The following is a 25,920-nucleotide window of genomic DNA, read 5'->3' on the forward strand; positions in this document are numbered from 1 at the left end:
TGAATTACGTTGACAAATGGGTGATTGACGTGAGTTTGCCGAAATACGGTTACGGTTTTCGTATTTATTCTACTTAAGATTCAATTTTTATTTTGCCGCTTTCGTTTTTTTTTTTTGCATTTTGTTGATTTTCATTGTTTTCGTAAAGAAGGGCGAATTTAAAGCATATTTGTTTTGTCTCTTTCTGTCAGTGTGCAATATTGCGCGCGCCGGTCCTTTCGAAATTTATGGTGACAATCATATTTCAGCCATGGATTTAATAAGGATTTTAAGATTTTTTTAAAGATTTTATAATAATACTTTCAGTAGGTACTGAAAGTAATTATTAAATCCATGGCAGGAATTAGTAGGTACTAATTCCATGGTTTCAGCTTAAAGTAGATATGTTTTAACTTTTTTACAAAAAAAGAGGTGATGTAGACTTGTCGTTTCTTATAGTGTTTTCTATAGATATTAAAAGTCACCATAACATTTGGAATTTAAATTGGTTTTATTCAAACTTTATTTACCAAGACACAAAGGGCGGTCTAAATGGTAAAATGTATTCTCTATCACTCAGCCTTCGAGAAAAATTGAAAAATTAAGTACAGCATTAGGTGTCTGAGTAGGTATTACCAGTGACTGCCGGTAGACATCAGCAGCAAATAAAAGGCAAGACTATAAAATAAACCAGAAATATATATATATCCGTTATTACCCGAATAATAAAACTGCTTTTCCACACGAATTGAAGGGGAGATTATGATGACTACACGTGTAATAGACTAATTTGAACGTGATTTAATCAAATCCTTCTTGTTTAAGGCTTGAAATAGCTTGGAGTAGGTACTTGGTATTCAACATGATCGTCAACTTTCATGTCTATCTATCAGCGTTATAGGATTATATTGCCTTATGACGCGGAGTTCGTGTATTCACATGGAATTCAATTTTCAATTAGAATGGTTCGTTATTCTCATCTCAGGGTATAAACCCTGACTGACTCGATTGACAACCCTAAGGGACTTAGGGAATAATCGCGAGGAAAGCATACTTACTATCTGGTCACTAACTAGTAACATTTCATCTATTCCGTCCTCGTGTGTTCCATTCGTGGTCGACTTGTTCGCCGCGAACTTAGACTTCGCGAACACAATATTTTTTTTTACAAAATTGTGAATATTCCAAAAACGGCTTAACCAATTTTGTTGCCCCACGAACATAAAAATTCAGATCAGATCAGATAGATCTGATAGATCCTAGATACCTTTTAAATTACATCAAAATCTGACCAACGGTTCGAAAGTTATCGCGTTACAGACATACATACAAAAAATTTATTTTTGCTCCAAGTAGAATTGTAGACCTCGCTCGCTTCGCTCGCTCAGTCAATAATAAACAATTTTGATGGCTGTACTTTCGCGGTCGTCTACTTAACGGCAACTTTCTAGGAATTATTTTTTTAACTATCTTGCTTTTTTAACTATTTTGCTTGCTGAAAGGCTTATAGAATGAAATAGGATAATTTCCACCGCGAGAAATTAAATAATTGACACGAAATCTGGTATTTCCGTAACCCGCTGTCAATAATATGATTAGCGTATAGTTTACTATTCTTCTGTCCTGCGGATGAAGCTGCGGGTCGTCTTCCAGTTTTTTTGTGCTGTGGCAGTGCTGATTTAACTATGTTCACTTTCACCATCTTCATGTTAGTGGGACATTTTCGTTCTTGGTCACACAATTATATATATATCATTTTCTCGACGATGCTCAATACGTTGACAATTTCTGAGATTGAATCGCGTTTTCGACTGCTATTTTGTAGATGTAGCAATTTCCGTTTTTGTTGGTTAAATATTTTGTACTCGTTTTACTTGATGACTTTATTTGATACAACTTTGACAGTGTTTAAGTGCTTTTATTTTAATTTTAAAAGTGCGGCACGAACATATTGCTGTACTCTATCTAGTCGAATCAAAATAAATAAATAATCCTAAAGTCCTAATATATTAGGACAAATCACACAGATTGAGCTAGCCCCAAAGTAAGTTCGTAAGGGATACTAGCTCATCGATACCATATTTTATAACAAATACTTATATAGATAAATATCCAAGACCCGGGCCAATCAGAAAAAGATCATTTTCTATCATGACTCGACCGGGGATCGAACCCGGGACCCCTCGGTTCAGAGGCAAGCACTTTACCACTGCGCCACCGAGGTAGTCAATTAATAGGCTTTCAGTGTATGGCGTAAAAAGTGACGTAATTATAAAGTGATAATAAATGGAGACTTGGAAGTTTAGACATAGAAAAAGAAAAGTCCAACTTTGAAATATATTTTTTGAAAATTTGTTAAATATATATTTTTTATTATTTATTATACGTGTATTGTTTGATGTTCAAAAAAGCTGTATATTCTATAATAACATATTTTGCTTTTAAATAAACAATCTTCGAGTTTATTATTGGTTCAAATTTGTAGTAGTAACTCTGTGTTAGTAACTCTATGCCACAGATAATTTCCATGCTTTATGCCTCTGTGCTCTGACGCCGCCACTGACAAGTCATTCCCCCCACCTGCCGACACGTCAAACAACAAACTTGCAATTAAGTACCCTAGTACTTCAGATTACGACCTTTATGGGAACTGTCTCTGGGGTCAGTGACCCCGCGTGCACCGGCGCGACTCATACGGATGCACTTGAACATTGCACAACAATCACTGCGGTTTAAGAAATAAAACATAGGTCTGTTTTATCTGTGAAGTTAATTGTTGTTGCGTGTTACAAGAAATTATATTTCTTATTTCGATGGAAAAGGCTTTGCACGTGCAAAATGTATGAGGGCCGCGCCATTTTGCGATTTTGGTGTCTTAACCCGTTCAATGCTACAGTCTGTAATATAAGTCATAACGACGAATCTATTTTGCACAAATTAATTTTAAGAAATTGGATTGTCACGTGTAATACGCCGAGGAAAAAGATTCATAAAGTTTTATTTCTTCGTTTGATAGCAAGTCTATCTTCTCAGAACCAAAAGTGTAAAAAGCAATGTGATATTACATTTCATCCAAGTCAGGGGGTACCTAGTTGATAATAAACAATTACAAGCCGTTACAACAAACTCTTTTATGAACTAAAAGACGTTTAAAAATTCATAATTACCCGAATTAGTCTGAATTAAATATTCAGTCTAAACTTAGATTGGTAAATGCACATATTAATCATGCCAATTTTTTGTCAAGAATTATAAATCAAGTTAGGTAAAAAGAAGCAAGTCTAATCTGTGCTTCGTTTTAATATTTATTCGCCCTATTCCCACTAACTCAAATAACCCTTTCCATGATGAATGATCAGGCACAGGGCAATAAATTTCTTTTATTAATATCCCAGTCTAATATTTTCTTGGAAATAGTAAATTAGACGGGATTAATGGTTTAGGTACGAGTTTGAGTGTAGGGCTGTATTATAGATATATAGTAGACTTAGTTTTTTGCTAAATGCCGTTTTCTCTTATTTTAAAATGTTAGTTATAAACCTTGAAAAAAAATTGTGATAAATTAATGAGATAAATTATAGAACAATACATAACAAACTTCATCGATAATACAGCACCATGGAAGATTTTGTAGATTCTTGCAGGATAACCTGTAGAACCTGTAGAGTATTTTACTAACGAAATAATCTTCAACACTAATTAATGTTATAAAAGCTTATTTTCTTTGTGGATAGGTAAATAGTTAGATATGCATTATGCCCGGGTCCACACTATCAGCAAACATTTGGACAAACTATTATGGTTTTGACGTACAATGGTGGGTTTTCTTTGCAGTAATAAAAAGCTCACATACAACGCAATGTACGTTGATTCCAGCCATTTGTCTGAGTTCGCCAATAATATGAAGGCCACATTAAATAAGGCTTTGTCTTGCTTGAAATAGCAGGGAAGTGTAACTTCTTTTCATTGTTTCAGAGCGATGTCACGGTGGAAGGGAATAGTGAGGTAGCCGACAGATGGCAGCAGCGGGTGCGATGTTCCGCCCCGGGGGCACGCTAGACCCCTACGGTACTCAACGGGTAAGTAATAGCCGCTTTCGAGAGATGGCGCGCTGTCAAGTTTTGAATTTGGATCTTTATATTGTTAATTTTATTTAAATATTTTTGCCAATGATTCTCCTTTTAAAATTTATTGAAGGAAATCTTTCTCAATATTTCCATCGCCTCTCTTTTGGAAAGTAGGTTTGCTGGCTAATCGGACTAATTCGTTCCTTCTGAATATTTTATGAGATTTATTTTATCTCTATAAATAAAAAGACTTACGTCCAATAGAACGCTCAATTTTAATTAAACCAAACATTGGTTGGCACTGTTTCGAAATAATGACAAAATTCGACATCAATTTAATAAAGTGGGATGTCCAACTCTGCCTGTCAATTTCGGATAAAAACCGCTCCGACTATTTTCACTTATTACACGAAAAGCAGAATTCATGAATAACAATTTGACGACCGCTTAATTTTGTCTGTGTTAAACTGATGTGGTCAGAGCATAAGATAAAAAGTACAGAAAAACATATGTAATTTATTTATCTCTTATATCCATTACATTTATAACAAATCGGCGCTAATCAATTGCTTAAATTTGTTGATAAATAAATAATAAATTACTAATACATTGACTATAATACATTGACTCAGACAGACAGACAGAGATCAACGAAATAACTACGATTCATTGGATATAATTTACTGCCAAATTCAGAAAGATCATTGTAAAATTCTTTGCGTGTTCAAGCGTAGAGACAGACGTGAAAAATGTTGTTTTGTCGACATTTTTTCGATGTTTGTGTACCTGACCTGTGTGCATCGTGCGATTTTGCTATTTACATCTTACCATCGAGTCTACTCGCAGTGAAACGTAGCTAACCAATCACAGTGTGCCATTGTGACGCAACGACATCTATACCACAATGTGATTGGTTCGCCGCGTCTCACTTCGAATCGATTCGATAGTGAAAAGTGAAATGCAAAGCCACACTTCGCCCTCTGTACTCTCGTTAGTTTGTACAGAGCTAAGGGTGGTAATGGAGAGCCAAAAAAGGGATTTGGAGCGTTATTGTAGTCGAAATGAAGTTGGGCCTTTTAGTTTAATTGTAAACAAATCCAACAAGCTGAGTTATTTGAGGCTGGTGTTTCATGAAAAGTTTAAACGATTTCGAAATTGATAACCTTTCATAACTTTGTTATTTGAATATTTTACATTTAAGCCTATATTAGGCTTAAATGTCAAATATACATGCATTCGCAAAATATCAAAAAAATTGAAAGCTTATACAATTTAAAGCTGATATAAAAAATGTGATTGGTTTTTTTGATTGTGCACATTTCTGCAACTCCTTGCGGGATTTGAATATTTATTTTAATGTAATTTACAAAATCTTGCAAATACTTAAGTTTAATATATGTTTGTTTAACAATAATAATGATATAATTAGTTTTTACAAATTAATTTCATTCATTCATTCATCATTTCCATGAACTAAAATTTCTAAAACCCTTTAAATCTAGAAGTTTTCAGTATCCATTAGAATGTATAAGCAGTTTTGTTTGCCAAAAGATTTTTTTTGCAAATAGAAACTCAGTTTTCATCTGTGTCCGTAAACCTGTGTGCAATAAGCTGACACAACGCTCTGCATATATGAATAAAATCACAACAGTACTCTTCAGATCAGAATTCTACTAAAATGGCGCACGTTATTTATGAAAAAAAAATTATACTACTGTTGTTGTTAGGTATATTTTGAATACTCTAAATAAGTTGTAAGATACTCAAACCTAAATATAACATTATTTTAAGTTATTTTTTTGAGGATAAAATATTTTTAAGGACATTTAAGGACATACAATTTTTTGCTGACCAAAAACAAAACTACTCAATTAATATAATTGAAGAATTGATTAATAAATCATTTTGGCCCTCTGTCATGTTTGTCAAGTAGTTTACATACACGAATACGTAGCGCATGCGTCTGTGACGTAAGCAAACATGGCGGATGTTTGATCTGTCGTAATGGACATGTAATGAGTTGTATTTACTGTGAGGAAACAATGCCTCCGTTACTTGTCGGTCAAGTGCTGTTGACTCACCTTTTGTGACGTTGTTTGATCGGGTCGTATGCAGTGAAAGGGTTAAACGGTAAACTATATAGATTTCCGCGATATAAATATAATGTATGCTATGTACGAGTGATAAAAAAATATTAACACACAGTTACATTCTTAGAAAATTGTTGCTTAAATAGCGCAATAGTTTATAATAGAAATACAATAAGAATATCTCATAAAAAAGGAATTCTTATGGAATTAAAAACAAACATTTTCACAATTTTTATAGTATTTTAGTAATACATGCTGCTAAATAAAGTTTCCCATTTCTTCCACGCATTCTCGCCGTCTTTTATACTTATTATTATTACATGTTTTTAATAAACAAAGAACTTAGGATTAAAACGTATATTTACACAAATAAATAATATATTTTTACTACCACTACAGCGTCATAATAGTTGCCATATAAATAAAAGTGAAACAAATCTGATAGACAGCCGTGTCCACCACCGATTTACTTTAACTAAAGCCCTTCAGGTTGCAATACTACCTTGTTATTTTCTTCCAACCATTATTATTTGGTATAACCATACATTTCGTTATCCATACTAAACAGAATTTTTGTGCGTTATTTGGACGAAACGCCACGATTGTTATGGAAATGTCCCGCGCGGCGTGTGGTCATTGTCATCCTAATTTGTTTGTTGAGTGTTTCCTGCGTTTACGCAACATTTTTTGAGTTTATTCTTAATGTAAATTATTACCGTAAATCTAAAGAACCTACGTTCCAAATGAGTGTTTAGAGTATTATACAATAATTATGTTAATAGAAGATTTTTTCATATTTATTCAGTTTTTCTTAAATAAAAGCAAAATTGACAAATAATACGCTATGAATTTGTGTAGACGCATTAAAAATAAATATTATCTTTATTATTCTATGACATCTGTAAGAAAAAGAGACAAAAATACCTCAAGAAAACATGTGAAATAAATGTGTCATAAGTATTTATAGGTAGCTATTGTGACGTATAATTATCTAGATAGAGATTCGAAGATGATACCGTCATCGTCGTGAGAAAATCAGATGCGACTTGTGTGAAATAAGAATGGTATAAGGTGAAATAGAAGAAAAGTGAAAATCTTCTGAGCTTGTAACGTGACAAGGGTGTAATTATACACGAAGAAATCAAGTACTTTCACTGGTGTTGTTGACATATCGTTATTATGATCATGTCTTCTAATATGTCCTATTTATAATTGTGACAGGTGATTTATTTATTTTTTGTATGTGCTCTGGCCAGTGTATTTGTACGAAATACTAGATTTATATCAAAATCGTAAGTTTTAAGCATTGAGGGTGAATAGTTACGCCGCGGGTGAAATGTCGATTTAGTATTTATCACTTTGATTGCGAGGAATTTAACAATATGTAATTATTGTTAATTGGCGTTCTAATGTTCGTCATTGTAGGGTTGGCATTGTAGGCCCCTGTTTGATTTGACCAATCAAGTTACTGGCCACTTACGACCATAAGCTGATTAGACGAAAATTTTACTTATTTTGATCTTGGACATTTTCTGTACGATTTTACTATACGTTCTGGAGTAAAAATTGAAATAAAAACGAACATTTTCTAGAGCTCATAATGCATAATTGTGATTACTGATAATCTCAGTATTTCAAGATTTGTATTATTGACGATAATGTGACAAAATAATTTAATGAATTTCGAAGGTTCCAACTAATTATGGTGTACTAAAACTGATACAAAAGGTAAATTTGTCAAATGACTCGAAATGGTTTATGTACATTACAAAATGGCAACAAATTTACCGACGTCTATTCGCCTTGTCCCCTGAGGTTATGTCTCGTAGGGGCATTTTAGAAAAAACAAATCGCGATTCGGTAAGTAAGTATTACTACAATAGGAGCTAAGCCTACAAAAATACACTACAAAAATATTCAAGTTGTCATAATAAACGAATTTCTTGATTTTATTAATGAGATGTTAATTAAACTTATTACTTACTATAGACTAACAAAAAAAAGAAATAACACGGATGTAACAGTCCCTGTACGAGTGTATGAAGAGAGCATTTATAAGCAACAATTGACGACCACGACCGTCCTGAAACGAGCATAATATAACATTTTATAAATAAAAGACTGTTCATCAAATGAGTCGTTTCGTTACGCTCTAAAGTCACTCAGATTTGTTGCGTGTTAAAAATAATTGAATTGCAAAAAATATATTAGTTTTGATGATCGGGCAATCGGCACCGATGAATATTGTACCTAATCGTTTTCTACTGTACCTAATTTTTCAGTTGCCGTTTACAACGTTTGGTTGACATTGCAACCTTCTCAATGTCCCTCATGGGGGCGCAAAGGGAGTGGTAGCACTAATTTCGATACCTCCTACGTAAAGTATCGTAACTGCATTTCGTCAACTTTACAGCACAGCCGTTTAAAGATCCGTTGCTAGTTTATCCATGATTATTCAGAAAAATGAAATCCTAACTTTTTGAAAATTTGCAAATGAATTAAGAAATGTGTAAGTAATAAACATGTGTACTAGCTTAAATAATATTTGTTCTAGTTTTTGAGAAAAATCACTTAAGACATTTTACGTGGATAATCCTAAGAAGTAAAGAATAGTATGTCGTACTTACCATAATTTACTTTGGACAGTTAACAAAACTATTTCATTTAAGTTATAGATACTATATTCTACGTCGTAAAATTTTGTAAAAAAATATTGTAAATAATAGATAATATATTATACTTTGTTTGATCGGTAAATAATAATATCTTAACTTTAGCAATTTTATTGCAATGAAAGGAAAATAATAAAAGAAATATGAAATCAAACATTTTTATTGATACTATAATGATTTCTTATCATTGTGTCACAATAATTTGAGTACTCAAAGTGCTATAAAATTAAATGTGACATAATCGTTTAATCTCTTACTTTGAGATCCTTCAATACAACTTGTTTATGACCTTATAATGTACTTATTTATGTATATGAATCAGTCTTATACATTTAAGTTAGGAAATAGGCAAATACCTAATAATTCGTAAATTCTTTAAGATGCAGGAAAAACATTGAACATATTGTATCACTAATTTTTGTAATCTCTTACCTACTTTGAGATTCTTTAAAACTTGCTTCTTGAACTGATGTGATTCATAAAGCTCTGTTTCAAGCAATGTCGGTGAAGGTTTGTTTTTATAAATGTCGCATTTATCACATTGGTCCTTCTTAGGAATGTAAAAACTTAGCTTAAAATGTTGGTTAACGATATTATCACGATATTGCCTTTCAGTATGGGCTTTATCAGAGTATATGTGTTCGTCAAAGCATTCTTTGTATAAGTCAAATAAGCGACGAAAATTTTAAATCACCATCTAAATTAATTACTACTTCTACTATTTATTACTTCTACTTCGCCCGTAATGAGATTCGTAATGAGAGATGGGTTGAATGGACTTGATGTGATCACACACACTTTTAACAACGTCTTCAGTTATCAGCTTCCGAGGATTATCATGGCGTCCATGCTGGTCCATATCTATTAATCCACTAGTAACATATAGTTTTTCCAAATCAGTGTAGACAAATTGTTCACTAATAGAGAAAGTATTTAAAAATGTTTTCTTACAAACAATCACAAATTCGTTTTCATCACTTCTGTTTACTTTAAGTCTATAAATTAAAGTAAAATTACTGCCTTGATGTTGTATCTGTGAAAACCCTACGTTTTTCTGTTTCTGCACTAAATAAGCTACATAAGCCCATTGCTTTTCTCTGTCACCTAAATTTCAAAATTGATTAAAAATGGCAATTATTTCAACGTTACTAATTTTCCAAGAACATTTTTGTCTACACTTCTCCAAACACATCGGTTTTATTGTTTTCGCATGCCTAGTGGTACCATCTCGACTCTTATATTCTTGGCCTAAATTTCTTAACGTCTTCCGCTTATTATCAATCCAATCTGCAACATGCCGACGTACCTACGATATTACCTACATCCTTTCGAGAAATCTTCTTTCTTTTTCTGGAACAACTTGGCGTTGATTCGGAAAATGAAGACAATGGAGTGTGACAATGAATGCTTGTGGTGTGGTTAGTAGATAGGTAGTCGGAAATGACTGATAAGGGTTCCTGTAAAGCATTCTCAATATACCAAGGACAGAAGTAATTTTCACAATCGTAGTCTAAATGGTTTGTAGCACAGTTTGGGGAAGGAATAGGTGTAATATTACTATTTGGTATTAGTTTCGGATGAATCTAAAACAATAAATTGTAAAAATAATAATTAAGCACTTATAAATAATATAATTTACTAATGCATTACCAAGGAATTGGCATAGGTTCACCTTCTTGTGCACCATTTACTTTTAAATTAATAAATGTAAGTGCGTCGTCAGGGTGTGCATCAAATTTTTTATTGATTTCCGATATAGGACCTAAAAATAAAAAAAACTTAAAAAATCTTCGTTAAATATTCTTATTATAAGAACAGTCCACAAACTGCAAGAAAATGGTAAATAACAATAGGAGTACCAAAAATCAATTTGTTTAAAGAAATAACTTACTATTCCGCGATGTACATTCTTGGACGTTGTTCTCAACCTCTATGTCAGAATCTGATAAAAAACACATCATTTGCTCAATTGCATCTAAATTTATATTTAAATGCAAAGGTAAAAATGCTGAAAAAACAAAATTTGACGATTTTTTGACACGTATAATGTGGTAAGTCACATGCCTTACCGAAGTAATCTATAGGATGTAGTACATACGATAAAAAAACAAAATTAAACGCCGACGTAAAACATCGTATGTACATGTTCCGATATAATACATTTTTATTTTTCCGGTGTAAAATATTGTATGTTACACATACGACATTTATTTTCTAAGTGAAAACGACGTAAAATATAGTAAGTATGAAATACTGTATTTTACATCGGCAAAGATAGAGAATTTTACTTTTATTTAAAAAAACCATTAATTTTACTAACAAAGTACACAACTTATATAGTACAAAATACATAACTTCATTTCTTTCTGATTCTTCAATCACAGGTGTTGTTTTAACTTGATTTTTTTTTCGTAATTTGAATTTTCAACTGTGTCTTCATTACGTACCGCATCATTTGTTTTGTCTATTATGATAAAATCAAGGATTCTTTGTTCTCTAGACGACATTTTGATTATACTTTAACGAAAAACATGCAAATCAATGTAAAAAAGAACAATAATAATGAATTTAATTGCTGCGTGACGACCGTACACTCCTCCCGCGTACTGTATGGTAACTGAAACATACGAGGCGCCCGCGCGTGCCTTGCGTCCCCGCACCCCCGCGTATTGTGTCGATAGTACAACATACGATTTTATACACGGGCAACATTTATTATACGATATTTTGTAGTCTGATTATCTAGACCTTCTAATAAAAATGTAACATTTTTTATTCTTGCAGTCATTAGTTGTTATGTTTAGAAGTACGAAAATGAAGAAAAGTTAAAAACCGCAAATTGTTGGTTACGACACTTTACGTAGGAGGTATCGATTTACCGGTTGTGTGAGTTCGTGTGGTGCTCGCTAATTACAGAATGCGGACATAGCGGTCAAGTTTAGTGCCATGTGATACCTACGATACTTGATCCTATTTCATAGTCCAATGCACATTTTGCACAGGCTATTTTTAATTTATTTTGCACGGGTGTTTCGTTTAAATTTATCGTCAATAATTATGTTGTCGAAATTCAGATTTTTGTAAACGAAGAAAATACTTACATACTCGTACAATTCTTCTAATATAAATTTACTAGCAGCTCGTCCCAGCCTCGCTCGGGTAAAACCATAATAAAACTTTCACAGAAATCTTACCCTATAGATAATCAGAATTAATTCAAAATAATTCAAGTTTAGGAAGTTAGGATGAATTCAATGGTGTTTAGCGCTTGACGAAATTTTGAATGGGATTATTCGTTATTTCATTTCACTCTCATTTAGCTACCCGAATTTTAAGAAATCCTGAAACACTGGTATCATTATTTTTGTTGCATAGCATTTATGTTTCAAGTATTTCAAGTTTGTATGAAAAATAACGAAAATCTTTACTGATCAGTAAAGATTTTCGTTATTTTTCATACAAACTTTACCCCCAACTTTTACCCCTTTAGGGGTAGAATTTTGAAAATTCCTTTCTTATCTGAGCACTATGTAATAACCTAAAGCTACTGTCCAAATTTCGCGTTTATTTTAGGCTTTGCGTTGATTAGTAAAAAACGCCTGTTCTTTATATACATATTATTATTATTCTTTTATACATTTCGTGCTTGACTAAGTTGTGATGAAATGGTAACATACATTAAGAAACAATTGTCGGCTCTAAATAAATAAATAAATAAATGATTAAGGAAATCAATACCTACATAGGTAATTTGGAAATAAATCTGTGTTTTACTGTATCATCATTATAATTTATACTAATGTATGTGCATTGTTAGGTACAAAATATTAAAGCAAAGTATACGCAATTTTGTCTAAACGCAGGGGCGCGCAGGTCAAAGTCAACGTCGAAGTTGACTAGTGCAACTTGCGACAATCGTAAGGAATCTACTATTTATACGGTCATTTTATGAAGCTATGCAAATTATATCTGTCAAAGTATTTCACATTACATGAGTGACATTGTTTTATAAAAAATGGAGGCTTTTAGACTTAATGGTGTTTTACGCGAGTCATTTGTTTTGGTTGGCAACACTGTGACATTTCCAGTGGAGTTTGATTTAAACACATTTGTCAATTTAGCAGAATATAATTTCAAAAATATTAGGCAATAGTCGGGTTCATGTGGTGTTTTATTTTGAAACCACGTAAGCGTGAGTTATTCATTTAGTTATGCGATAGCGAAATGTGCCCTTTGCTGTACAGATGACCGCATGTCGAGTTACCCTGTATCCTTATGTCACGGTAATAGGGGCGAATTGGCAATTAATTTGTGTAAGTTAATGTGGTATTAACTGTACTTTAGACTTGTAACAGATTATCTAATAATATTATCAAATAGATTTTTTAACAAGGTAAGGTGAAAATAATCCCTAGTAAATGGATAGCATGTAACAGAGTTGAGAGAAGGAGGTGAGTTAAAATTTTAGTTTTATAAATTTTAACTCACCTCCTGATAGTATAGTAGATTTAATAATGCAATTTAGCAATCGCAAAAAAGCACGGTAATCTGTAAAAAAAAACCTAACTATAAAACTTGAGTTCATTACCTGATATTGAGTAACTGATGGGTTTATAAACTTTCCCATTTTAATAGAGTAATTTAAAGTAATGATTATACATTATACGCCCGTATTGTCATATATGATTTATTACATAATTATGTGCAACATATGTTAGCTCAATCTCGAACATAAACGGTCTGTAAAGTTCACATTGGTTGAAGGTTTAGTAATGCGTCCTTTATAGTTTTAAATAGCTGTTTTTTGTAAACAACGGTGTAGAACTTTCATATAAAAGGTTTCCACCCCTTTCACCCCTTCGGGGTAGAATTGCCAAAAATCCTTTCTTAGTGCTCACCTACACTCCGCAGGGAACATACAGGCACTCAGTCACTTAGTCACTCAGTCACTCAGTCACTCAGTCACTCAGTTACTCAGGCACTCACTGACTCAGTCACTCAGTAAGAATTATATATATATATATATAGGTTGTGGGTGAATGGATGTATCTAATTTGAATATAAATGGTAGTTCAAGAGATACTTTTATTTAAAATATATTAATATCTTTATTTATCTTCCTCTCATCTTCGGGTGTTCCTTATTACATCCGGGTCTGAGACGCTCCAAAACTCACGCAAAAAATAACCATGAAATTTTGGAGATAAATATTTGGGTTGACATATTGCCTATCAGTCGTTAAGGCTATGTATAAGGGACACACTTGCTTCATACAACATCAAAGGGAGAATATTATATTAATGCCACACACCGTGATGTCTACCTATCTATTGTCTATTTCGTCGCGAACTTTTAAGTACAGCAGCAGTTGGCATACCACACATGCGTGTGCGCAGAATTCCGTGTTGATCTTTGTCTCTCTATTTTAAAAATTTAGACAATGCTTTTACCCAAAAGTTAAGGTATTTTAACATACTCCCTATGTTAAATATCGGCGATTAGTTTTTGCGCTAGTACGAGTAGACACTCGTCTATTTCACTTGCCCAATGTCAATATCAATACCCAATAATACCATTGCAATCGTGACCTATTATGATTCCTGTTCAGAAGAACTATGCGATTGACCTTACTTTCAATAGGACAATAGTTTTTAGAGTCCGGAATGCTATGAAAAGTTAATATTAACGTCACGACTTACATCGGTTTCTGAATGAGGTCGCTAGTTGGTATAGATAAACCAAGGTTTTCGACATATTCTTGCATAAGTTTAAATATTTTGTTCAGTGATCCAAGATAACAAACAGATTAGCCGATAGAATGTCTTTTTAATATTGTTCATTAATAATGCAAGAATAGGTTTGAAGTAATAGATGCATGTATATTGCTATTCAAAGTTTTATATATAAATAGGCACGGTTTAAAATCACACAATTTTATCATTTTTTCTGGACTAATATGATGTCATCGTAGTCATGAAATTTAATGTACGGTGTTGGTGTGTCTCTTTTAACACCACATTGTAAAAAAATGTAAACTCTTAATAATGTAAATGTTTTTGCAAATAAATAATCTTTGTCTTTGTGAAAAATCAATAAGTTTTATATATGAAATTCACAGATACGTGACAAATGTATAAAAGTTCACTTTTTCTGAAGTGAGACTTTGAAAGATTTTTCGTAATGAATAGAATACCTGACACTTTTGTTTTTTTAATCGTTTCTCTCTTTCTGTCTGCTATTCTAGCATGTTTCTATCTCAGGAATGAAGTGTTGAAGCCTGGGTAAAACTTATATTAAAACTCTGATACGGTTGCCTTCTTTCGCGATTCATTGTCTCACAATAGGATAACTAATCTTTGATTGACGCGTCTTTGTTGCACCTCATACATACATCTTTGGGCAACTTTGGACTTATCACAATGTCTCATACTAGGTACATAATGGTGACTCATATGATATCATAGGCAAGAAAATCTTAAAATAAAATTATTTTGAGATATAAATTTAAAGTGATTAATAGCAAAATATATGTAATTTTTTGCTTCACGAGATCCCCATATTTTTAAGGACTTAAGCATTTTAGTTGTCTGTCCGTACCCTTTCTAACAACTGAATATCTTTTGAAATACAGACTACATATTTGAAACGCACATTCCAACAGACGACGATGCGATGTAGCGTATGTCGGGAAACTTCTTAACAATCTTGTCTATTCTCGAGCTAGTACGTTAAAAATTATAAATATACTTCATAGCACTATTTCGGCACTTATTTCGCTTTTCCACTTTAATATAATTATATTAAAGTAGTTTAAATTATGAGAGCTTGCAAAGAAGGAGTCAAAAGTTCCGTGCTCAGTCAGTGTTCCGTTGCGACGACGCAGTACGTATATATGAAGCGGTGGTGGTGTAATGGTTAAGACTACGATGCCACAGACAGATACACACATACATAAATACACAAGCAGACCCGTTAAACTTATAACACCCCTCTTTTTGCGTCGGGGGTTAAAAATTAATTTGATGGTAGGAATTTGCAATGCAGATTAGTTTAGGTTCTGAACGCATTAAGAGACGATGGTATAAGACTCCTGGTGTTAGATTTTATTCATGTCGCCTTACTCTCATTTACGTAGTCTCATACAGATTAATCAACTTAATGTCAACCAGTTTTACGATGTTTTCCTAGCTTTAGTAACTGACAGGTAATAATAGCATTCCAGACAGGTGGCCGGTTTTATCATAGCCTATTCTTAATTTTTATTTACGGCCGAAGCACTCTGGAGTATGGGAGAATCAGAGATACTTGTATTTTTAAAATAACACATCTTTAACATACTTACATAATCCTTACATTTTATAAGAAGTCCCCTTGTCGCGTCTGTCGGTATGAACGCGACAAACTCAAAAACTACCGGACGGATTTTTCTTCTTCTTCAACAATAGATAAGTTATTCCTGTGGAAGCTTTAGGTGTATATTTTAATCTAGTTTTACCCGAGTGAAGTTAGGACGGGACGCTAGTACGATACATAATATATCTGTTAGGGGTCACTTAGCAAATTCACGGCATAGTTGCATAACAGACCGGCACAGGAATTCACTTTCCACGTGGAATGCTGTACTTAAACGTTGATTAGTTGTTATATCTGTATACTAAACTTAATATATAACTAGCGGTACCCGTCCCTCGCTCAGGTAAAAACATAGTAATTCATACACTTAAACCTTCCTATTTGTGAAAACCCCATGAAAATCCGTGAAGTAGATACAGACGCGGCAGAAGATTTTGTTTTATAAAATGTAGGATAATTTCACGCGTGTTTGAGTAAATTGACGTCTGTCACTTTTTGGGTAACTATGTACCAAATTTAATTCAAATCTATCTAGTAGTTTTTGATTGAGATCTTTACAAACGAAAGTATACCTCTTTTCTCTTTATCACTGTATAACATCTCGTCGTGTGTCTGTCCCTGTTATGCTTCTTTGATCTTTCAAAATAAGCAACGGATTTTGATATGGATTTTTAAAGATTACGACCTCGGTGGCGCAGTGGTAAAGTGCTTGCCTCCGAACCGAGAGGTCCCGGATTCGAACCCCGGTCAAAATGATCATCGGAAAATGATCTTTTTCTGATTGGCCCGGGTCTTGGATGTTTATCTAATCTATATATGTATTTGTTATAAAATATAGAGAGGTCCTGGGTTCGATCCACGGTCGGGTCATGATGGAAAATGATCTTTTTCTGATTGGCCCAGGTCTTGGATGTTTATCTATATGTATTTGTTATAAAATATAGTACCGTTGAGTTAATATCCCATAACACAAGTCTCGAACTTACTTAGGGGCTAACTCAATCTGTGTGATTTGTCCTAATATATTTATTTAATTATATTTATTTTGTTTAAAGATACTGTGATTTCTGAGGAAGGTTGTGTTAACTTACCATGGATTTTTTTCCAAACGAAGCCGAGACGCGCCGCTCGTCCTTCCTTCTTCATAGACGTATTCTTCATGGCTGAGGGTCGTGGTTATTACGTGGAATGAAACACACACAACAACTTTCTTGGCATTATTAATGGAGTGGTTTGCCATTGCCTTCTCCATTTCAAACACAAGTTAATAAGAATCAACCAGTGTGCAGGTTTCCTCACGAAACCGGAAACAAGTGGTGGTCTATGAAAACTACTATACGTGAGTCAGATTGGTATACAAACTCATGTCACTACACCACCACCGAATCACCGCGTCCTTCCTACTGATATTATAAATGCCAACGTTTGTGAGGATGTATGTGCGTATGTTTGTTACTATTTCACGCAAAATCTACTAGACGGATTATTATGAAATTTGGTACACGGGTAGAAATAACTTAGAATAACACATAGGGTACTTTTTATCCCGAAATTGCCACGGGAGCCCCGGGGCGCAGCTAGTAAATAGTAAATCTTCAATAACCTGAACGAAAAATCACTTACCGTTCTTGTGTAATAACGATGTAATAACAATAATCGTTTAGTATAATTCTATCAATGATTTACATAAGCCCCGCCCATACTTTCGCACTAGTGATGGGACCGGTCCTACTACGACACAGTAGGGTTGCCACTTGCCAGATGGAATGACTAAATACATGGGAAAAAAAGTCCGGATATTTGCCGTAGTTGGAATAATTAAATACAACGAAATAAAAATATGTTTTTTTTTTGTATTAAAATTCTTCCTATTATTATATAATATAACATAAGTAAACAAAATAAGATTTTTTTATCAAAATTATGCCAACCAATTGATTATTCCATCTAATGAGTGAAGTTATTAACTAGTTGTTAGCCGCGAACTTAGACCTCAGGAACACAGTAAATTTTTACAAAATTGTAAATATTTCAAAAACGACTTCACCGATTTTGATGCCCCACGAACTTAAAAATTCTATTGACAGATTACATCTATTGACATACCTTTTATATTTCATCAAAATCGGACCAACGGTTCGAAAGTTATCACGTTACAAACATACATACAAAAAAAATATTTTTGCCCCAAATAGAATTAATTGTAGACCTCGCTCGCCTCGATCGCTCGGTCAATAAACAGCGTAATTTTAGATTTATATAGTTTCGTATTTTTTTATTTGGGACACTTTGCGTTTATACGTGCAAATGCACACTGCAATGCACTTTGCATTTATAAAAAAATATGTCAAGAGACATGACATAGTTTTATTTTCTATTTTAAATCCCTTATAAATAAATATCGTCGTGACAATCCCGACGAATCCCGATCATGGCAACCCTACGGCTAACCCAATGTAAATAGTGTTGTGTAATAACGCGGCGAAAGGCACACAGGTGATATCACTTTCCATTTTTATACTATCGACGTTTGTCATTCGGTCATTTACACTACGCTAGACTTTATTAGTTGACTAAAATTTGTTCACGGTTTTGTGTGAAGTTTTATATAAAGCCGGCTACATACTATCGAACTTAGATGCCGACGGGAATGAATGTATTTAATGCCGCCTACACACTATCATTTAGTCAAAAAAGCAAACATTTAGTCAAACTTTAGTTCGGTATATATTGATGATTTTTCATTGCGATAATTAAAACAGATCCATGATCCTTATCATTATATACTTTAAAACAAAGTCCTCTACCGAATCTGTCTGTCTGTTCGCGATAATATAGCGATAAACTCAAAAATAATTGCACGGATCCGATTATGTGGTTCCTGAGGAAGGTTTATTTATTATGGTTTAAACCGAGCGAAGCCGGGGCGGGCCGCTAGTAAAAAAGGCCCTTTTATTACAAATTTTATTCTCATATCTTATTACATGCTACATAATTTTAATACTAAAGATGCCTTGAAAATAAACTAATTACATCACTCACAATAAACAATGGGTACGGTATAATTACTGTTTTTGGAGCATTATATGTAATCTTACCTTGTACTGGGTTAATTAGGCCTTGTCTGTAAGTACAATACCTGATATAATCAGACAAATAATCAGCGGCTCAGACTCCGTTCGCAGAAAGGGCCCATACAAGAAGCCTAACTGCGGAAAATAGTTCTCGAGGGAAGTAAGTAATACTTCCATACTAATATTATAAATACGAAAGTCTGTTTGTATGTCTTCGCTCTTCCGCTTCACGCTCGCTTTCACGGCCAAGCAGCTGGATGGATTTGTTTAATGTGGCATATTCGGCATATTCCCGTTTAAAACATTTAAGCATTTTTTTTAAATCCTCAAATGATTATAATGATTATAAAAAATAGACAATTCATTTTCACAATGTTAAAAGTACAAAAATAATACTTATTTCATACTAGAGTTTCATATATGCGACACGAAGGTTATAACGTGTCCTCGACGAGTGTCTCAAGTCTCAACATTAATATAAAATGGCTGATGTCGGCAATATGACATCCGGTCTTAGAAAGGAGATGTTGAGATAATTGCCAATAAAAGTCGACATTCGCTAGATGTTCCCAGTCTTAGATGGCGCATTGAAATTGTTTTAAAAAGATTTAACGAAATAACTAACGGTAGATTTCAGTTATAGTTAAATTTAGTGTAGCACAGAAACAACAACTGATGCCCGTTATTAGAAAATTGAAAAAAATATCTTTTTTTGGTGAGTTGCACCGTCAAACCGTTGATTTTAATTGGCGCGCCGCTGCCTGTTTACGCGCAATTAAAGTTAAAGTTAACGTCAAATTTGACTCGGGGATCCCCCTCTATTTTTTTATAGATTTCGACACATTTAACACAATATCTATACCTATAGGTATTGTGTTAAATGTGTGTGTTCCGCTAAACTATTTTGATTTGCGAATGTTAAAAAAGCAGAAACTGAAAATCTACGTATTATGTATAAATGAAAATTTGGCAGGCAATGAAATATCACCACACATTTTTCTATAGTCGTCGCACAAAGTCGCATTAGAACAAATTATTGTGACATTTTGCGTACATAATTATCCCCTGCGGTACGCCTGTCCTTTTGTGCCCTTTCCCTACCCCTTTGCCTCGGAAGTAAGTATATAATGTAAAACCCACAAATTACCAACAGATTCATCACATTTATTTTATATCAATATCCTTCTTACTTGAGAATAAAACATTTTATTATAGCATTTACCCACACGTCGGGAAAATGCCTACAATAATCATTATTTCCGATACGTTAAGTATCGAAATTAAATCTTTATCTATTGTATAATATATGCTTAATTAATTAAAACATTTAGTGGGTTGCACAGTCAATTATAATGGAAAAAATTATAATCATGAGCTGAGAACGTGGTGTGAGATTCCGTTTTAGAATAGGGACTTTCCATACCCTGCCGTGGATGTCGTACGAGGCGACTAGCGTATACAGCATTGACTGATATGCAACAATAGCAGGTTGTAAAAGCACAGTGGAATTTTCAAAACTGAAAGGTTTCTTTTTCACGCCCACTTTGCGCTTCGTGGTGTCACACCCTTAGGGTGTAACCAGAAATACGTAAATGAGAGAGAAAGAGAGAGTGAACGAATGAATGGGCTCAATGTTGTTGATTCTTCTCACGTTTACGAACACTTCTTCTAATATTATGATTAATATAAACATTAAAGCACCCACATTGAGTAATTCATTGACGAAAACAGTAATCTCCACTTCCTGTTAATAAAATATAATTGAATCAAAGGAAAGTATATCCAATCAATTAAAGAATAAAGATCAAATTTCCATGATTCGCCCTTTGTTTGCCAAAGCGAAATGAAAACTGGTATAATTGCTTCCCAAACGGCAATTACATTTTGTGCCTTTGATGTTATTCAAAAAGATATGTTCCGTCAAACGATCGACACCAAAATACTTGGAAATGTATTTAGTAAATTTGACCAATATTCCCTGAATACTACAAACTTGTATCCCATGATTTTGTCCACGTTTCAGGCTCACTCATGTATAGTAAGTATTTGTTGACCAACATTTGCTTCCGGTGAATAAAAACGTCGTGAGGAAACCTGCACACTGGTTGACTATTTAGTTTACTTGTGTTTATGCGACTACTTGTCACTAGATGGCGATAGGCAGTCGTAAGAGTCAGATGCTGTTAAGCGAGTTGAATAAAATCTGAGATCGGCGTTAGCGAAAAAGAGAAAGAAAGCACTATTGTGCTTTCTTTCTCTTTTTACTACACACATAGCGTAACCTAACACAATGTTAAGCGTAACACAATGAGAAAGAAACAATAAATAAAGAGATCAGAAAATTATATACATTACAATATAGGTATAATTATCATGAAAATTATCACCTCATTTGCGATTAAATTGTATGACATACAAAAGCGGTAAATCAAGAAATACGATTATGTCACCTGTAATGGATGTGACATAAACGTTATTCTCATTTATAAAAGCATTTAAATACATTAAACCAGTTACCAGAATAGCCTCTAGTGCCAATGAAATTTCTCTACTTTCCTATCGTATCGTTAAGTCAAGTTGCATAACCTATAAAACTAGTTGCGTACGTTAATACAAGATTCCAAATTAGTCATAGACATCCTCCCATCTTCATGTATTAGAGGTAAACATCATTATTTTATCGATTAAATAGTTTGTAATTTGTCGATAAACATTGTCTCATAATATTAATTTACTTCTAATTTGGTTGTTTAAAAAAATTTAATCTCATACATTTTTTACACAACTCATGTCAGGTATAATATGAGCTAGTTTTACTTTAATTACTAATTGGCACTATGATGTTTCTGCCTAATACATCTATATTTTTACATTCATATAATTTCTTTTTCGCATTTTCTTCGACATAAAAAGTAATCTATGTTACAAGGAGTATAGTTCTATTCCATGACAAATTTCATAACAATCGGGCCAATATTAAAATTAATACGTTACAAATTACAAATCTATTCTATTTATATCATTAGTGACATAGATAAATATAACTATTTGCAGTAAGATGGATGGTATATCGTTAACCTAATTGTTCTTATTTTAAAGTCGTACGTAGTGTCGTAGTCGCTGAGGATCGTGGTCATAAGTGGAATGAAACAAACCCAATATTTTTTTGGCAATATTAATGGAGTGGTTCTCCATTGCCATTTCCCATACTAGGTGATAAATTATCAACTAGAGTGCTCTCCGCGATGTTTACCTTCATCGGAAACAAGTGGTGGTCGTGGAAAACTATACGTGAGTCAGATTAGTATACAAATTCACGTGGCACAAGTAGTATTCAAACTTGGGGCCATTCGGTTCACAGATGGGGTTTTAACCATTAGACTAATACTGCGTTAATTAGTAAACTATAAATAAATGAACCGACGTTATTAGCCAGATGGCTGTGTATCAAAATCCGATTTTCCGACCAGTAAAGGTAACACACGCCCGATAACGAAGCCAGAAGTTGATCTTAATGACACTTAACATATCCGAACTAGATCGGTTTAATGAACTGTTTACAAGCTTGATTGAAATATCCTATATAATAGAGCAATATAGCAAAGACAAATAAATAAATTTTAGTACGTCAATCCTTCTTCTTGTCAGTTACGCAAAATACACTATTCTAATGAAACTTGAGGTAGCAAAGTTGAGTAGGGTAGGGTTATTTTTCATTTTTTCCTGCGGCACCCAGTAAATCTATTCACATACCAAACCACACAGATAATAAATGTATTCAAATATTTAGCGGTCCAAATCGCCTAAAGATCCAATTAATACCGTCGGGAGTGAGCTCAAAAACATTAATGACATAACCTTAATAGGGAAAGTGGTAAGAAAACCGTCTTTACCGTTAAACCAGCATAAACTGAACAGTTTCTTACGAGAATGTCGCATCAAAACTGTTTAACACGGCTTTAGCCCGCCACCTCATTAACTGTACCTATCAACAACCTTATATGCGATATTTAGAGTAATGACTTTACTGACATTATTACAGTAATAAAATATCTAACATAAAATTCGTTTTAATGCGCCATATTTATTTAATTTTATGACACGATAGCCCGATTATTTATTGTATAGTGAACTATAAAATATTAAATATAGTCATGTTGTCCACATTTGATGATTGATCAAAATCATGGCCTATCTGACAATTCAAAATTTATTTTTTAATGTAGATATATCTAAATATATTAATATCAACATATATAATGATTATTATGCCGATTCTCTGTAGTTTTTTTTTAGAGTTTTTCTGACAGATTTTTATATTAAAATTACACGATTTCAATACTTTTAATTGACGAGTATACAGAGTCAATGCATAAATAATTTGAACATATTTGTGTTCAAGTACACAAACAATTTAAAGTAAACATAACCTTCCAATGTAAGAAGTCTAATTTGCTATAGAAATGTATAAATTGTCAGCAACAAATTGGTCAAGGTAATGCGATTGTTAATTTATATTTTTTTATTTAAATGTCAAGGAATTTCTAAAGGTTTAAGAGAAGAATTAGTAATAATTTTATATTTGTATATATTCATTGATCGTTTAGATTGCTAATAAAGTTATTTAAATGAGTAATCTAAAGATACTAGACACAATGTAAAAGCGTTAAGGAATTATTCAAATAAAGCTTATGAAACATACCTACATACATGAAGCCTGAAATATAATATTAAATTTTTCGACAATCTTTTAAAGGCATTAATACCTACTTTTTATTACAAAATCTATTAATAAAACGTGACCAATCACGTCCTCTACCAACACAACTTAGGTCGACTTCGCGCTAGATTCCTCATGAAACGGCCAAAATACAACAGACACTTAAATGTCTATATTTGTTTTCCCCATCGCAAGAAGTGTAGGTACGAATGTTAACCCTCCGATTCTGAGTAGGCGCTTTTAGCCAAGGCGAGGTAGGAAGCAACCCACATTTTATTGTAGCAATAAATTTTACGCCCGCTATACAGCCAAGATTGCCCCTAGATTTTTGTACTCCCTATTCATGGGTGTCGCACTTATTTTTCTTTATTTCCAAACGGCCCGTTTGTTCCGTAATGAAAATTTGTCGGCCATATTAATGATCAAAAGCCTCTTTGTTTAACAGCGAGGAAAATCAAATTTTCCCTCGTTCAAGAGTTAATTTTGCGAGCGTGTCTAACATCTTTTTGTAAGACGTTTATTGAGTAGTAACAAAGATTTATTTGTTTGTGGCGGATATTGGAAATATGGATTCCATTTGAGGATATTTCAATTTTTCGACATTGCGTGTAGGAAACGTAGAAAATAAAAGGTTTGATTAATAAATGCATAGGTAGTAAAATTTTAGAAAATCAGGCCTGAACCTGAAATTATGTGTTAAATACTGAATTTGCAATGTGCTTCGGGGGTTGCAGCCGAATGTAACCGACACGCAAGAACGAGACAGTAAGAGACCTAAAATCACAATCAGTTTTCATATCTTTTCTCTCGTCCGAGCGTTTTCCCGCCTGTTCCCACAGCCGCAGAGCATAAGAGCCTATAGGGTACTAGCTTTTTATACTTTTTCTTCCCCACTTAACATGCTCTTGTCAGACGATTGGCTAAATCAATTTGTGATTGCATAATAAATAAACATACACAAACTACGCATTTTCGAATACAATATTCATTTCGTTGTCAAGCAAAGACATAAAATCAAAAGTGGCATGTGAAACACACCCCATTGTAATCTAGTCGTTGTATATTCGTATGTTACAACTGAGAACATTACTCGTCTACTCGTCTGATATCAGAGACGTTGCACATAAAAGGTACTCCTACAATAAGTTTCCTTTTATGTATAATATGTAGAAAATATCCCTAAAAGATTTTCTGCCAATAGAAAATATGCTCTAGCCGAATGACGTTACGATACAATTTCCAACAAAAACTGAATTGTTTCGAGAAACTTCGATTCATATGCTTTTTCATGCAATTGAAAGTGAGCAATAAATCAAAGAATGGGTTTGTAATTGCTCCACAAATGGGAGTATAGGTTTCATTTATATTAGCACTTTAAACGTGAAAGGTGATCTATCAAAACTATACCATAACTATATTAAAATTTAGAAAAAGATAGAATAAGATACGACAAGTAAATTGTATGTATTTTTAGAAAAACTTCTTATATATTCCTGTCTAGTCTTTATACATTCTTGCATCTTGGGTTGGTAAATGGTAGTGACACGAAGCCTGAGGAGATTCGGCTGAGATTTCACTTTCAGGCGCGTTCAGGAGATTTCACTTTCAGGAAATGCTATCAATGGCTACTATTTATTATTAGTCCCATCGGTACAATATCCATAGGATGTTATGAAATGATCCTATTCTAGGGCGGAATCACACGTCATTCTGATAGAAATGTATGTTTTATCTAATTGAGTACCTAAGTATCTAACCAGTCGACAGAACCACACGTCATTCTAATAGAAATGTAGGTATGTTTTATATAATTGAGTACCTATCTGACCAATCGGAGACATTGCATTCAATTAATAAATTAAACACAGATATTTTCTTCGTTAATTACGGCGACCTTAAAGTTTACTTGCCTACTTCATGTGAAATCATAGACAATTGCCGTAACCATTCATCTAAAACTTAATT

General features: G+C 33.4%; 1 protein-coding gene across 1 annotated transcript in view; it reads left to right on the forward strand.

The window, feature by feature from the left end:
• Positions 1-25,920, forward strand: part of RhoGEF64C (Rho guanine nucleotide exchange factor at 64C) — a 151,200-nt gene that overhangs the window by 84,462 nt on the left and 40,818 nt on the right. The window contains exon 3 of the mRNA XM_053750399.2: positions 3,955-4,058. Coding sequence (XP_053606374.1) covers positions 3,996-4,058 — 63 coding nt within the window. The 5' untranslated portion in view covers positions 3,955-3,995. The remainder of the gene's footprint in view (positions 1-3,954; positions 4,059-25,920) is intronic.

The sequence above is a fragment of the Plodia interpunctella genome, chromosome 10, assembly GCF_027563975.2.
Source record: "Plodia interpunctella isolate USDA-ARS_2022_Savannah chromosome 10, ilPloInte3.2, whole genome shotgun sequence".
Taxonomy (NCBI): Eukaryota; Metazoa; Arthropoda; class Insecta; order Lepidoptera; family Pyralidae; genus Plodia; species Plodia interpunctella.